Raw genomic sequence first — 15,992 nt, forward strand, 5'->3', positions numbered from 1 at the left:
TATAGGTAAGAAGACTGGGTAATTGATATTACTGTCTCAAATAAAGAGGTTTCAAATATCTGAGCTAAGTAAAAAAAAAAAAAAAAAATCTATGAAGACCACAGTTTTATTCTGTGAGTATGAGGGTTGGGTAATGATTGGAGGTGGTAATAGGGGAAGCAGGACAGAAATGAAGATACTTACAGATTTCCCCCATGTCAAGGTGACCTTGACCTTTCTATAATCTTTGGACCAATTATGTAGGAGAGGTGAAGTGGGTACACATGTCTCAAGTTTGAGTTTCAGATTTCCAGATGAATTTATTGTGTCCCAGAGATCTTTGATGGTAGTTTAATCCTGGACGGATGTAGACTAGAATGTCAACAATGTTTTCTAATGTGAGATTCCAAGTGATTGTTTTTCTACTTGTTCTTTCTTTTGTGTTTTTTTCTATAGTGTAAATGTGAACAATTTATAATTAGTTTTTAAATATGTAACTTTTTTATTTATACTGGGCATAAATTATTTGTTTTATAAACTTATAGAATGCAGGTAAAGATCTACTGAAAGAACACAATCCATGTATTACTGAGTAAACAGATAGTTATGTAGCATAATATATGCTAAATGTGATTTATAGATATGAAAGTACATAAGTTGTTTAAAGATATTTTTTTGCTAAATAAAAACTCTTTAGAAGTAAAAAAAGAATAATAAGTAAATTTTAAGCCCAGAGTATGTAAAATTTAATATTCAATATATTTAAACCAGCTTCTAAAATGGTAAGATAAATATGCAATGATATGCATTCTTATAATATTATTAATATTGTATTGTTAATATTATAATATTAATAATGATGTAGAGCATGGTTGTTTTGTCATTCATATTTCAAAATGCAAAAATTGCATATCAGTATAAAAACTAATATCATTCAAGAAATTTGAACACTTTGAGATATTTAATGCCGACATGCAAACATTATAATAATCTGATAAATGTGCATCTTGGTATAAATATTTCTTTGGCACGTCTGATGTCAATTATATTTAGTGCCCCAAGAGTGAGTAGTGTTTAATAGAATAAAAAACATTTACACCACCATAAAAGTTAAAAGTTGTTCTGATGACTAGGGGGATTTACCATCTTTTAACCACCTAAAACAGAGTCTATATGATCTGGAGTCATGACTCAGAAGCAGAAAGGGGCTGACTGTCGGGAAGCATCCAGCAAACACTACTGCTGTGTTCTGCAAGTATAAGCTTGGACTGTAAACTAGAGTGAACCAAAGTTGGAAGACACAAGAAAGCGTGTAAAAGAAGACAAACGTGCTCACCAGGAGAAGGACAGTTTTAGTAGCTCTGGACTCAGGGGAGGGTCTGGGGCAGACAGTTGTCCTGAGCACGTGCTGCATTCTCTGCTTATGTCTATACAGGAGGAGGACGATGGAGCTGCTGGCCCACAGCATGATGCCCATGCACACAACGTCAGAGAATGACATGAATGCTGCAATCAGTATTTCAGCAATTTTGTCAAGACGAGCAGAAAAACAATATCCATAATCTTTCAGGCCAGTCATATTTTTGGTGACTTGATTTCCACTTAGGCTCTTCAGAATAGGTATATTTCCAAAGAGGTGTAGGATCCAGCTGAGATATATGAAAGAGTCAGTGTAATTTTGAGTTTTGGTTTTAAGTTCTGCCCACATGTGGCCTCTGGCCCTAATGCCAATGGCCTGGAAGATGCTCAAGAGGCAGGTGCTGCAGAGTGACATACCTCTACCTACTCTGTGGAAATAGAAAATTAGTTTGCACCCCAAATCTCCAAGGAAATCTTGCAAACCAAAAGCTGCCAATGTCTGGGGAACTCCTCTACACAGAAGAGTTAAGAAGTTGGCTACATTCAAATGCTGTAGAATCACATCTGTGCTCTTCAAACTGTATCCTGTGAAGTAAAGTGTCAGATAATGGTAGAGGAGAAAGGAATTTCCCAGAATGCCAGCCACAGTCTGTGATAACAAGATGATCCCTGCAACTACATTACTGGCTTCCATCCTGTTCACTCCTGCTGTGGGAGCCTTGGGGTGTAGCAGAGGAAAAGGAGACATGGGGTCTATGTACAATGTCACCTGAAACCCATCATTCTTCACTCAACATATGACTTCCCAGAAATATTTACTTATGCTCATCTTTTGTTAACAACAATGCCAGTCACATTGTAAATTAGGATTAGTTGTGCAATGTACCAATGTCTGCTTATTATGGTATACAACACATAGTTTCTTCAATCTTCACATCTATCATGACTTTAATTATTAATATGAGAACTGTGTTATTCATGGAGATGCTGTGTTTTTATAAATTGATCTTTAAATTGGAGTATAATAGAGACTCAAAATTGGACAATGTTGTAATAGAAAGAATATAATGATGCAGTATTTTCCCTGTTTGGAATGCTTAAATATACCTGTTTGTTTGCTTTATAAATTTTAATTATATTTTAAGTTGACCAATGAATAATTATTTATTGAATATTTAAAATTATTTATTGAAAATTCTCTTTTATTGTAAATGGATATTGCATAACCCAATTTCAATTATAAATGATCACAGAAATTGCTTAAGCACAAATTGACGCACTGCTGAAAATGTAGCACCGAAGGAACCTGCCTCATGCTGTTATGCCATGGATGCAATCATGCCTCAGCTAAAATAACTATTGTCATGTTTGGACTCATTTCTGCAAAAGAAATGCACTGTGATTTATGACGGAAGTCATTTATTAATCACAGTATAACAAGCTTTAAAACTCTTAAAAATGTTCTGGAAAGAAGCAAATTTACCAGGGATTGGTGATGACTTTGATATGTTCTAATAATCAAATTAGATATATCTACTAGCATTGAAGATTACCACAAATATCATAATAAGGGAACAAAGCATAAAGTGCCAAATGTGTAACATGGTTTCTTATGCATTTAAAGAAATGAAACAGAACCTGGGAATTATAGATTCACTCCTTTAGCCACAGTACCTGAGAGGCAGAGGCAAATGCACTGTTCTGTGCTTGAGTCAGGTTTAGCCACATGGGGCGTTTTAAGCCTCCATGTGCTATAGTATGAGACACTGCCTCCCAACATTCTCAAGATTAGAAAAATGATTTAAGACTATCTTTAACTTGGAAGAATTTATTCAGTTGTCTTGTTTAAAGCAATATTTCAAACAGCCATTCTGACTTCATGTAATCATCTCTAAACACAAATGCCAAAAAGGTGTGCATTTGGTATGAAGAAGAGAAAATCTTATACATGTTAAAATAAGGTGATGCACATCTTCCTGTTAACAGAGAATCAGATTAACTGTGCCCAGTTTTCTTAAAGGCTCCTTACCCTGGCTCAGAAAGTCAGAAGCAGCTTCACCATAACCATAGGTGCTGATGTGTTCAGTAGGGTACAACTTCTTTCCTCTTAACTGTATGCTATTCCTGAGTGGAGAAAATTATGTTCAGTTATTCCATCCTAGTATGCTTCTTCACAAAAATGGGTGTTTTTAAAATTTTTTCTTACTCCTGTCATGCATTACAATATTATAAGTAAAGCTTCAGACATGAATTCTTACTATGGAATTGAAGCTACAGATTGGTTATAAACATAAAACCTCATCAAATTACAAATCTGAGTTCAATGTGCCTTACAGCACTGTGTGTCTAAACTGGAAGAATACACTGGTAGGAGAACAAGAGAATGCTGTTGTTCTAGGATCTCACTTTTGCTTGTTCCTGAAGGTAATTTCTTAGGAGCTTATCTGCTTACTGTGTAGCTTTCTCACTCAAGTAGACCAATCTAAATTCTCTTTTCTGATACTGTTGCTTACCACTCTTCATGTCTGTTTACTGATGGACTCTGCCTGTCTGAATACAGTTGAGATTTGCAGCTGTTCTTTTGGTTTGCCAGTTTGATGAAGTCAGTGCCATGAATTCTATAACCAGCAGCACTTTTTCTGGTGAGAAATGATGTGTGCCTAAGATATAGATCTGTGACTAAGTGATCTCACCTCCCTTCAGACCTGCAATTATTATTTCACCTGCAATAGGAATGGGATGATGGCTTAGGGAGAAAGAACTTTTCTCAAAGCTTCTTCCCAGGTGACAGTTACCAGAAACCATTACAGAGGTTCCTCTAGCATGTTAAAAGTGAGGATTATTAAGTGTGGAGGAGTTGTTATGTATCTTTTAAAGCTGGAATTATGAAGACAGGGAGGAAATAATTGAAGGGTGAAACAGAATAATGTTACTACATTTTATTCCATTCTTCCCTAACTAAGTATGTGCCACACATTAAGTTATTTCCTACCTTTTTCCCTGGAATGGCATCATTTCTCCCACATTTTTTAAAATCACGACTTGCATATACAGATTGCCTATTGGTTAATGACCCTAGGTCAGCAAGCCTGCAAGACTTGAAATGACCATTATCCATGAAAATGACATATAAATGTAGTCCAAACTCCTGTAGTGCCAAAGTACTTTGGACCATGCAGATTGAAGACATGAGAATGCCAAGCTGTGTTGGGGGTTACTGTGGCCTCCTCAGGAGCAAAACAATCATTGATAGCTTGTCTCAAACATGGTGGAAGGGATGGATCAACATCCTTCTTTTGAATCAGAGCTTCAACCTGTGTACCATGGCAAAAGTTTTCATGCACTAGTGTGTTTGCTTGGTGCACACAAGTGCACACACACACATACACAAATAATACAAGAATTTAAAAAGGGAAACACTAGAAAACACTAGGATCGATACTAAGTATCACTCTGAATCACTGAAATCTACATGTTAACACAGCTGACTTTTGTTGGCTAGACTGAATAATTCAGTTCCATTTGCTATTAAAGTTTATAGGCTCCTATACTTTTATGAAGAGTCCCTTAAATTATGAGAATATTAAATTAAGTTATACCAAGAAATATCCATAGAGGAAACATAGAAGGTTGTGAAAAATCCCCTCACAGATGACCACAGCAGGATAAGATGGATCACACTGAAGGAGAAATGTATCAGTTGCATACCTGTCACATCATCAGTGCTGCTTACACTTATACATAAAGAGGAGACCACATCTAACACAGCACTTATTATTATTTACTGTCCCTTCAACAACCTGTGAAAACAGTATGCACATTGAAAGGGTTTAAAATATCTGCTAGCTTCATAGATTAGACCATTAACCATGTTGAAGTGGAACCATACACAGCATATGTCCACAATAGAAAGGATCGAAAAGCAAAAGCAAGAAGGAAGTAGTGCAAGGGCATAAGACAGCAGATCAGATTCTAGGGTACTGAGGAAGAGAGGGCCAGGGAAATGGAATGACAGATAAAATGTCAAAATATGCATAAATATATGAAAGGGAAAAAAGCTTTATGTGTGCTCGTCAATTAATAAGGTATTCTAAGAATATATAAACTGTTGGAATTTGAAAAATAAAGATGTGTTGTCTAAAGGAAAGAAAAGGCTCACTGGATGACATATGTGGTAAAAGTTCCAACCATAAAAATTACTTGAGATTTCCAGGTAAGATAGTAGCATACTAGCCACACCAAAGCAGCCTAGGGAGGGATATCTGCAGAAACACAACAAAATACACTCTTCTACTGGAAAATGAAGGTGTACACGTTCTGAGAAGCAGGATAGACCAAGATCTTCCTGAAAGGAGGAAACCGGTCAGAACACCCTTGAGGTACCTGTGTCCTTGATCTGCCCCTGTGTGGGCAATGCAGAGTGGCAGGAGCAGAAACAAAGTGAAGGTATTTTTCACTGACATCAGTCTCCTTGCAAAATCAAGAACCATGAAAGTGAGGAAATCAGGGACCAGCTGAGCAGCTGCTGAAGGAGAGTTGATCAGCTCTGGTACAACCGCAGGCACGCTGCAGAGCATCCCAGGCCCCAGTTGTCAGTGCCATGAACCTGCACAGAACTCATTCAACCCTGGTTGCCCAGCACTGAGTGAGATCTATATGGGCACTCGGCATTGGTCATACTGGAAGCCACCCCAAAAGGTAACAAGGCCTACTTACACAAATCCAGATATGCAGGCCTGCACTGGAAGGGCTAATATCCCTTTCCATGTCAGGAAAGGTTATGTATTACATTTTAATGATATGTTCTTGGTTGGATTTACCATTCTTCAAATAAGCTGTATTTTCGTGTTGACTATTGTTGCCTTTGATGTTACCTGATTTTTAGGGCCTTTGTCTTTTTCTTCTGTCACTATTTGGGGCAGAGTCTGACTGGCCCCAGGCTGACTTAAACTCCATTTCAGACCAGAAATCTTAACTTCTTAGTTGACAGAATTAAGGCTATGGGGCAATACACATCCTGAGAAACTTTGGCCTTTTTAGATTATCTGCTTAGTTTAATTCCCAGGCTTGGATAAATGTTTTGTGCTGGTTTTGATTGTATATATTACTCAGTAGAATTTGCCAAGTAAGCACAGGAAACCAACTTAATGAAATGAGAGCAATACAAGACATGAGTAAGGAAATAGAAATAATGAAAAAAATACCAATCATAAACACTAGAAATGAATAACAGAGTTAGTCAAATAGAAAACTCTGTAGAAAGTCTTACCAGTAGAATGGATCAAGGAAAAGATAGAATATCTAAAGTAGAAGACCAGATGGCAGATCTGATACAATCCAACAAAGAGAAAGACAAGCTAATAGGAAGTCATGAATGGGAATTTCAAGACATTCTGGACACTATGAAGAGATCAAACATAAGAATTCAGGGCATAGTAGAAGGAGAAGAATTTCACTCCAAAGGCATAAGAGGTATTTTCAACAAAATCATACAAGAAAACTTCCCCAAGTAGGGAAACTAATTCCAATACAGATACAGGAAGACTAAAGAAGCCAAACTGACAAAATCAGGAAAGAACCTCTCACTGCCATATTGTAATTAAACTACAAAACACACAAGCCAAAGAAAATATATTGAAAGCAGCTAGAGAAAAAAAATCAAGTCATATACAAAAGCAAGGCAATCAGGATAATAGTGATTACTTAGCACAAACGTTAAAAGCAGACCAACTTGGAATGGTGTATTCAAAGTTCTGGTAAATAATAACTGTCAACAAAGATTACTTTATCCTGTTCATCCAAATAGATGGAGAAGTAAGGACATTCCACAACAAAATCAGGCTAAAGAAGATATGAACACTAAGCCAGCTCTACAGAAAATATTTGAAAGGAACCTTCATGCTGAAGAGAAAGAAAAGCACACACATAAGGAACCTGGAAAATATATAGGTGTTTATCAGCTCTAACATTTTGCTGGTAGTCTTTAGGATTCTTTTGGTATAGAATTATGTCATCTGCACATAATGGCACATTTATACAATGGAGTTTTACTCAGTGGTAAAGAAAAATGAAGTTATGAAATTTGCAGGAAAATGGATAGATCTGGAAAGGATTATACTAAGTGAGGTAACCCAGGACCAGAAAGCCAAGTGCCACATGTTCTCTCTCATATATGGATCCTAGCTACAGATGATAGACTTCTGTGTGAGTAGGAAGAAAACAGAGTAGTAAAGGCCAGTAAGCTAGAGAATGGATATAATAGGAAGAGAAAGGAAGCCAGGGGTGTACTTAATAGGATGGTATTGTATTTATGTAAGTAGAAGAATAGATTAAAGGGGGTGAAAAGGCCAGAGTGAGGTCAGGGGAAGAGATTGAGAAAAAGAAAGGTGGAGGAAGGGTTAATCAAAATCTAAGAGGATATAAATAAATCATGTGGATACCTACATTTTTGGAAAATGGAACACTAAGGAGCCATAGATTATTGCTAGAAAATTTTCAGAGTCAGGGATAGGATAACTTCCAATGAGTTTTTGGCCAGGGAGGTCCCTGATACCCCCAAAACATTACAGGCCATTGCCAAGGCCCTTGGTTTCCCACCAGGAATAGAAGACAAGACCCTATTGCTGAAGACTCCATATACTTGGGCTGCAAGGCCACTGAGCAATCTTGCTGGAACTGAGCTGATAACCTCCTCCATGTAGACCAGCTGACAGGAAGCTGATAAGAGCCATTCTGCATGCAGTTCAATGGGAGAAAGGGAAATCACCAGTGAAGATACTCAATAGTGGACACTGGAAGCCTTCTACTTGGCCAGCCAGGCCAAATGAGCCAACGGGTTCAATAGTGGCACATCTGTCATGGTAGAAATCAACTGCCTCTAATTGGACTGGAGGCCCACTCCATGGGAGGGAATACATCTTTGATACTGAAAACTGAAAACAGGGGTATTCATGAGCCCTAGGCATGTAATGTCTACTGCTGTCTGGCTAAATGTATATAATATGCTGATCAAACTGCACAGTAAGCACTTCTCTTAATGTTCATACCCTTATATTAATGCTACTCTCACTTTTGGTTAGAGAAGCTTCTCTTTTTAGATGGTGGTGACCTTGGGATCACTCAGAAGGCATCATGGTGCTGGAAAGAAGTGACCAGGAGTGCTTAGCACTGCAATATCTCTATCACACCTTCCAAGGCTCAGGGTCTATTGTGGAAGAGGTGGTGGAAAGAATGTAAGAGCCAAAGGAAGGGTAGGACTCCTTACAATGTGCTCCCTCTAGACACAGAATGGCCTGGATATTCATGACCTCACAGTGCCTGACACTACCTACAGAAGACCATAATAATAGGAGGAAAAGATCATGACATCAAAACAAAAGAGATACTGATTGAGATGGGGAGAATGGAGTTTCTGAGGGGAAAGTGGGGGTAAGGAGGTATTACCACAGGATATTTTTTATAAACATGGAAGTTGTTAAAACATTTTTTTAAAAAAAGAAAAATCTGCTGTTTGTTCTCTGTTGCTGCTGCTTGTAGAGCCTAGCAGGAATGTGATGAGAGGGCATGCAGATTGTGGGCTGTGATTGCCTCAGTGGAATAAACTCTGGCCATTTTCCTCCTTTCTGCTGTATCTTGTTTGATTTCCATGATTTTGTGTATGCTCTATAACCTTACTTGCTATTGATTTGTAGTTTGATTCCATTGTGGTCAGATAGAATGCAAGGAATTATTTCAATTTTCCTGTATTTGTTAAGATTTGCTTTGTGTCCTAATATATGATCTATTTTAGAGAATGTTCCATGTGCTGCTGAAAAGAATGTATATTTTGCAGCATTTGGATGAAATGTGCTGTTTATATCTGTTAGGTCCATTCCTTCTATGACCTCATTTAGTACAGATGCCTCTCTTTATTTTTTCCCGGGTGACCTGTCAATTGATGGCTTCCCCACCCCCCCAAGGACAAGGTGCTTTTAATTTGGGCTTAAGCTCGGTCTCTTGACTTCACCAATGCAGTGGATCCGTACAAGAGCCCCAAGTAGTGGGAGGATAGGTTTTTTTTATAGGGATTTGACCATAGAAAAAGGGGATGGGTAATGGATTTGAACATTGAAGAAGGGATGGGTACATGATTGGTTGGTTTAAACAGTGTACTCTTCTGGTTGGCTTAGGATTTTGGCAGGCAAAGTTGGTGGGTTGGAGCTAGGGAAATTGAGCTCATCTATGACTATGGGAATGTCTCATGACTTCAGGAATGTATGGGATAGTCAGTTTAACTGTTAAGCCTACCCTTACGGCAAAGTTTGTGGGCTAGAGTTAGGGGAATTAAACTTATCTTATGGCATAATTAGTTTCCAGTAACTGGTAAACCCACCTTTAGATCTTGCTGGGAAACAGAAACTTAGGCCTACTGAGGACTCTGAAGCCTGTCATGGCATCCATCTGGTTCCTGAGTCCTTCATTCCCCCCTCTCTTTGTACCATGAGGAGCCAATCTTGGATCCCAATTGAATTACTGAGTGGAGTCTAGTGGTATATACTATGATATTAAAACCATAAGCTGTACTATATTAATGTGTTCCCTAACAAAAGTAACTAATCTATTAATAATATAAGGTCCTATTGTGATTAGTAACAAAAAAGTAATGGCCCTGCTAAAGCAGACAGCAGAGTTGTTGACCATGGGGAATGACTGAACCATAACTCAAACCATCCTCTATCAGCTTTTTAATTTTTTCTTTTGTTTTTCCAAATTCTCTTGTACCTTCACCAGTCTCTAATTATACCTGAATGGTTGACATAAAAACAACATTCTTCCCTTAAGGCCACACATAGTCCCCCTTGCTGGAAGAATAATAAGTCCAATCCCTGTCTATTCTGTAATACAACTTCAGCTAAGGAATCTACATTTTTCTCTAAGTGAGTAATGGATGTGTCCAGCCTCTGAATGTCTAAGTCTATACTTGATGTTTTCCTTGAAGGATGAGTGCTGCAATGCCTGTTTTTACCCCTACCAAGGGCCTGCATTAGGAAATGTTATCACCAACCGGACAGTAACTAAGGCACTGGGATCATACCCAGTAACATACAGTCTTATTCCCCAGGTCTTTCCATTATCCCAGGACACCTGTCTCCCTTTTTTCTGTAAACTTAAGAGAAACAAAATTACAGGTCTCATTTCCTTTCAAGGGAGGGTGGTACCATGGTCCATTTTGGTCCCTAGTCTGGTTCCGTGTCATGGTGATAAGGTCCCCCTGAGTAGGCAGGTTCCAATATACCCTTTCAGTAGATACACACTGCCAGCCAGCAAAGTAGAAGGCTTTAGGTCCCCCACAGCCGCCTTTGATTCTTGCTTTCCCTAAGTGCCCAGGGCATACATAGAAATAAGAAATGTCCTGATTCACTATAGAGTCCCATGAGTCACCCACTTGTTGATGGAGGTCGAAGATCAAATCAGGAAACCAGGTTCCCTGTGGGGCAAGAATTTCCCCTGTGGCAGTGTTCCCCTGTGGCAGTCCCTCTCCCCCCTCACTCCCCTCTCTCTCTCCTCTCTAACTATTGTATATTAGTTATGTTTTTCCTCAATTTCTTAGTGGGCACTGACTTGTAACCCCCACTTCCAGCTTGGGGCTACCATCCACAATGAGCTTTTGATCAGAGAAACCTACAAGGTTTCCCAAAACAATGACAGACTTCTGTCAGAGTACTTGATGACCCACCAAAGGCCAGTGGTAAGACCCTATTGCTGAAGACTCCATACGCAGCTGACACGCAAAATGGAATGGCATGGCTGGAAGCCAGGAGAGAGTCAGTCCCCAGACAGTCAATGTGTCTAGTGCAGAAGGTGGTACATGGGCGACTGGAGGAAATGACCAATATCTGTCCAAGCAACTCATTGTCTAACCTAATTAGCAACAAATAACCTGATATGATGCCCACACAAGTGCAATAGTGGCACACAGCCAGGGTGGGGAACCAACTGCTCTTGTTTTGGCTAACTGATCTCAGTGGTACGAGACCCATAGCTGGAGCTGAGAAAGAAGTCAGAACCATATCCAAACATAAGCCCACTCTCCAATATCAAGCTATCATTAATCATGGGCTACAAGAGGGCCTACACCTATCAAACTCTCTATCAAGAAAGTAATTGTTATCTCAGTTTTCTGGGTGCTAACTTACTCTCCATTGGAGAATCTGCTTCTCTTTTTCAGATAGATGCAGATCCTAAGGAGAGAGCTGCCCCAACATACCTCAAAAGGGGCCCGACTGGAACTAAGGACAATTGGCGAAACAAGCAAGGGTGATGTTTTCCTGATGAACCAGATACCAGCACGAAGGGGAAGGAGAACAACACAGAGAAAAATCATTTCCTACAAAATCAGAGAGCCAGAGCCTCAGAGGCCCCCAACACCTCAGAACTGAAGCAGACCAAAAATGAACCCAACATGGCTCAGGGAAATTTTGTGGAAGAGGGGGCTGAAAGAATGTCAGAGTCACGTATTGGGTCATGATATGCAGATATATTTATTGTACCAATAACTGTGGGCTAACTCCACAATGCATGACCCATTTACATCAACAAGGAGGGTCCAATGGGAGGGGGTAGATCATGGATGAGCCTAAACAATGGTACCAAACTGCCTGTATTTGCTGAAAAGAAAACTAATAAATTAAATTAAAAAAAATTTTTTTTTAAAAGAAACTGAAGATCTCAACAACCAGTTGATTAAGCTTAATGAAGACTTAATCATATGGAAGGATGAACTACAAAGGCATCAAGAAAATCAGAATTTGCTTGAAATCATACCTCCAAGAAGAGATCAATATTATACAAAACAACAGAAAGCCAAAATCAAATAGAATTTCTGAAAACTTCTCTAGAACCACTCACCAACAGAGTTACTCATGTGGAAGACAGAACTTCTGACCTGAAAGATAAGACAGAAGAAATTGATCAGGAGGCCCAAAACATTGCTATGTTCAAACAATCAAGTGAACAGAATATGAGGAAACTGTGGAACACACTAAAGTGACCAAACATCTGGATCATGGCTATACTAGAAGGAGAGGAAATCGAGACCAGAGGCATAGAAAACATACTCAACAAAATTATTGAAAAAAAAACTTCTGAGTGTTGCAAAAGAGAGGCGTATCCAGATACAAGAAACTCACAGAACACCAAACAGGCAGGACCAAAGAAGAAACTCTCCAAGACACATCATAGCTAAAACCCTCAACAATGAAAACAAACAGCAAGTGTTAAAAGCAGCAAGAGAGCAGCAATTCATAAAATACAAAGGCAATCCCATTAGAATAACATCAGGTTTCTCAGTGGAAAAACTGAATGCCATGAGGGCCTGGGATGGAGTACTTCAAGGTCTGAAAACCTATGGCTCTGGGCCCAAGCTACTTTACCCAGCAAAAGTATCCCTCTTAATAGATGGTGAAAGAAAAACTTTCTATGAAAAACATCAACTCTGATTATATGAACACAAAGCCAAACCTACAGAGAATACTTGATGGAATACTCCACACAGAAGAATCAAACAAACAATCTCAGATGCCAATAAGAAGATCACAATAACCAAAATAAACCAGGTTCTAAACAGTACATAACACAAGTAAGCACCCAACCCCATAAATCACCTCATCATGGCAGGGATTAATTCAAACCTCACAGTAATAACCTTAAATATTAATGGTCTTGACCCACCCATCAAAAGACAAAGGCTATCAGGATGGATCAAAAAATTGAACCCTTTTATCTGTTGTCTTTAAGAAACTCACCTCACCACTAAAGACAGACATCTCCTCAGGGTGAAAGGTTGGAAAGTGATATTCTAAGCAAGTGGAAGTAAAAACAAGCAGGTGTTGCTGTTTTAATATCTGATAAAATAGACTTCAAACCAAAAGTAATAAAAAATGACAAAGAAGGCCACTTCTTACTAATTAAGGGAATGATCCAACATGAGCACATCACAATAATAAATGTAGGGATTGGGGATTTAGCTCAGTGGATGAGCGCTTACCTAGCAAGCGCAAGGCCCTGGGTTCAGTCCTCAGCACCAAGAAAAAAAAAAAAAAGACAAAATCATAAAAAGACCAAAAAAAAATAAAACAAGGGAACTAGCACAATAATAAATATATATGTGCCAAACACAGAAAAAGATAAGTAATATAAAAGAGAGAGAAAACAGAGAGAGAGAGGGAGAAAGAGAGAGAGAGAGAGAGAAACTGTAAAAGATTAAGGTCAGTTTTCAACATACTCTCCCCAGTGTCCTGTGGCTCAGGTGTTTCCTCTAAGGGCCTGGTGAAGGTTCAACCATTTGGGCTGCCTTTTAGGATGTAGAATTTTATGGTACTATTGCCGTTTGGGTCTAGATTTGTGTCTCCTACCCTCTCCCTTTCCCTCCTCTCCCTCCCCACCCACCCTATTGTCTAGTCCTTGAGATGTTTGCTGGGTCTGTCGGCATCTTGGGTAGATTCAGGTTAGGTGCTGTAGATGAGTGAGACTTGTGGAAATTTTATTGTTGTGGTTGGGTAAGTTCACTGAGAATGATCTGTTCCAGATTCAACCATTTTTCCTCAAATTTCAATGTGTCATTCTTTCTTACTGTGGTGTAGAATTCCACATCTTAGTTATCCATTCTTCTAGTGATGGACATCTGGGTTGATTCCACCTCTTAGCTATTACGAACTGAGCCACTACACACATGCTTGAGCAAATCTCTCTGGACTGTAGTTTAAAGGTTTTAGGGTAGATGCCCAGTAAGGGAATAACTGGGTCTGTTGGTAATTCTATAGTCAGCTTTTTCAGGAGTCTCCATATTGCTTTCCAAAGAGGTTGTACCATCTTACATTCCCACCAACAGTGGATGAGTGTTCCTAGTTCTCCACATTTTCCCCAGCATTTATTTTCATTTGATTTTTTGATGTTTGCTATCCTTACTGAGGTAAGGTGGAATCTCATAGTTGTTTTGTTGAGCTCTCTTACTTCCCTGTTGAGTTTCTGTTTGGATGATCTGTCTATTACTGATAATGGTGTATCGAAGTCCCCACCTATGATGGTGTTGGTGGTTATTTCTGTTTTATTGTCAAGCAGGTTTTGCTTTATGAACTGTGGTGCTCCTGTGTTGGGTGCATACATATTTATGATTGTAATATCCTCTTGATGGATCGTCCCTTTGATAAATAGGAAGTGACCTTCTTTGTCTCTTTTGATTATTTTTGTACACCTGCTTGTTTCTTATTCCTGATTGCCTAGAATATTGTTTTTCACCCTTTCACCCTAGGAGGTGTCTGTCTTTAGTGGAGAGATGGGTTTCTTGAAGACAACAGATTGAGGGGTCTAATTTTCTGATCCATCCTGTTAGCTCATGTCTCTTGATGGGTGAATTAAGGCCAATAATATTTAGGGTAATGACTGTGAGGTTTGTTTTGATCCCTGCCGTATTGTGTTGGTATATGTGGTTTGGTGTTTTCATGGGCTTTGAAGATTTTTGTGCCTTCTCTGAGTTTGGTTATTGTGATCTGCTTCTTCTAGGCATTTGAGTTTATTTGATCCTTCTGTGTGGACAATTTCCTGAAATACTCTCTGTAGGTTTGGTTTTGTGTTCATATTATTGTAAAGCTGAATTTTGTCATGGAAAATTTTTCTTTCACCATTTATTATGAGGGATACTTTTGCTGGGTAGAGTAGTTTAGGTTGGAAGCCCTAGGCTCTTAATTTTCACTGTTTCATTCCAGGCCCTTCTGGTTTTCAGGGTTTCTATTGAGAAGTCTGAAGTAATTCTGATGGGGTTACTTTAAAAGTGATGTGCTGTTTTTTGCTATCTGCTTTTGGGATTTTCTCTTTGGTGTCAATGTTTACAGTTTTAATGACAATATATCTTGGAGAATTTCTCCTTTGGTCCAATGTGTTTGGAGTTCTGTTAGCTTCTTGTAACTTGATGGGCCTTTCTTTTGAGAGAGTGAGGAAGTTTTCTTCGATTATTTTGTTAAATAAGTCCTCCATGCTTTTGGTATGGATTTCTTCCCCTTCTGGTATTCCAATGATCCTGATACTAGGATGTTTAAGGGTATCCCACAATTCTCTCATGTTCTTTTCACAGAAACTTTTGAACTTATTGAAACTTTTGAACTCTCAAACTGTTTCTTACATCTTGTCTTCCAGATTGGAGTTTCTATCCTCCACATGGCTGACTCTATTCCTGAGAGCTTCTAGAGAGTTGTGGACTTGTTCAATTAGGTTCGCATTTTCTACTACTTTTCTATGTATAGTTTCCATCCCTCTGTTAAGCTCCCTTTTTACATCATTTTCTGATTTTCTTGGAATTCATCCTTGCATTTCTTTATGTCTTCATTTAGCATCACCAGCTGATTTTTGAGGTCCTCTTCTTTTTCAGTCTCCTTCATATCTCTTAACTGTCTTTGAATCCCTTCCATTTTCTTATCTATTAAGTCTCATCTAGTGATGGCAGCATCCACACGATTATTGGTCCTTTGTTGCTTTTCTGCAAGTTCTAACAATAGCTTGGTCAGGGTTGCATTGCTCATAGCTTATTTTGGTGTTCTAATCCTAATGACTTTTCTGTTTTGATTAGGGATATTCATTGTAGGACTGGGTGATTTAACTGTATTTTCTTGCATTTGATTTTT

The 15,992-nt window shown here is 38.7% G+C and overlaps 1 protein-coding gene across 1 annotated transcript; it reads right to left on the minus strand.

Moving 5' to 3' along the window:
* Positions 1-1,108: 1,108 nt before the first annotated feature.
* Positions 1,109-2,086, minus strand: LOC101598948 (vomeronasal type-1 receptor 4-like). The gene has a single exon (XM_004671529.3). The coding sequence runs from the start codon at positions 2,084-2,086 to the stop codon at positions 1,109-1,111; it is 978 nt and encodes a 325-aa protein (XP_004671586.3).
* Between the last annotated feature and the right edge of the window lie 13,906 nt (positions 2,087-15,992).

Source organism: Jaculus jaculus, chromosome 14 (genome assembly GCF_020740685.1).
Source record: "Jaculus jaculus isolate mJacJac1 chromosome 14, mJacJac1.mat.Y.cur, whole genome shotgun sequence".
Classification (NCBI taxonomy): domain Eukaryota; kingdom Metazoa; phylum Chordata; class Mammalia; order Rodentia; family Dipodidae; genus Jaculus; species Jaculus jaculus.

Bases quoted from the DNA above. Each gene is read 5' to 3' on its own strand.
- LOC101598948 (XM_004671529.3), bottom strand. From the start codon at position 2,086: ATGTCTCCTTTTCCTCTGCTACACCCCAAGGCTCCCACAGCAGGAGTG.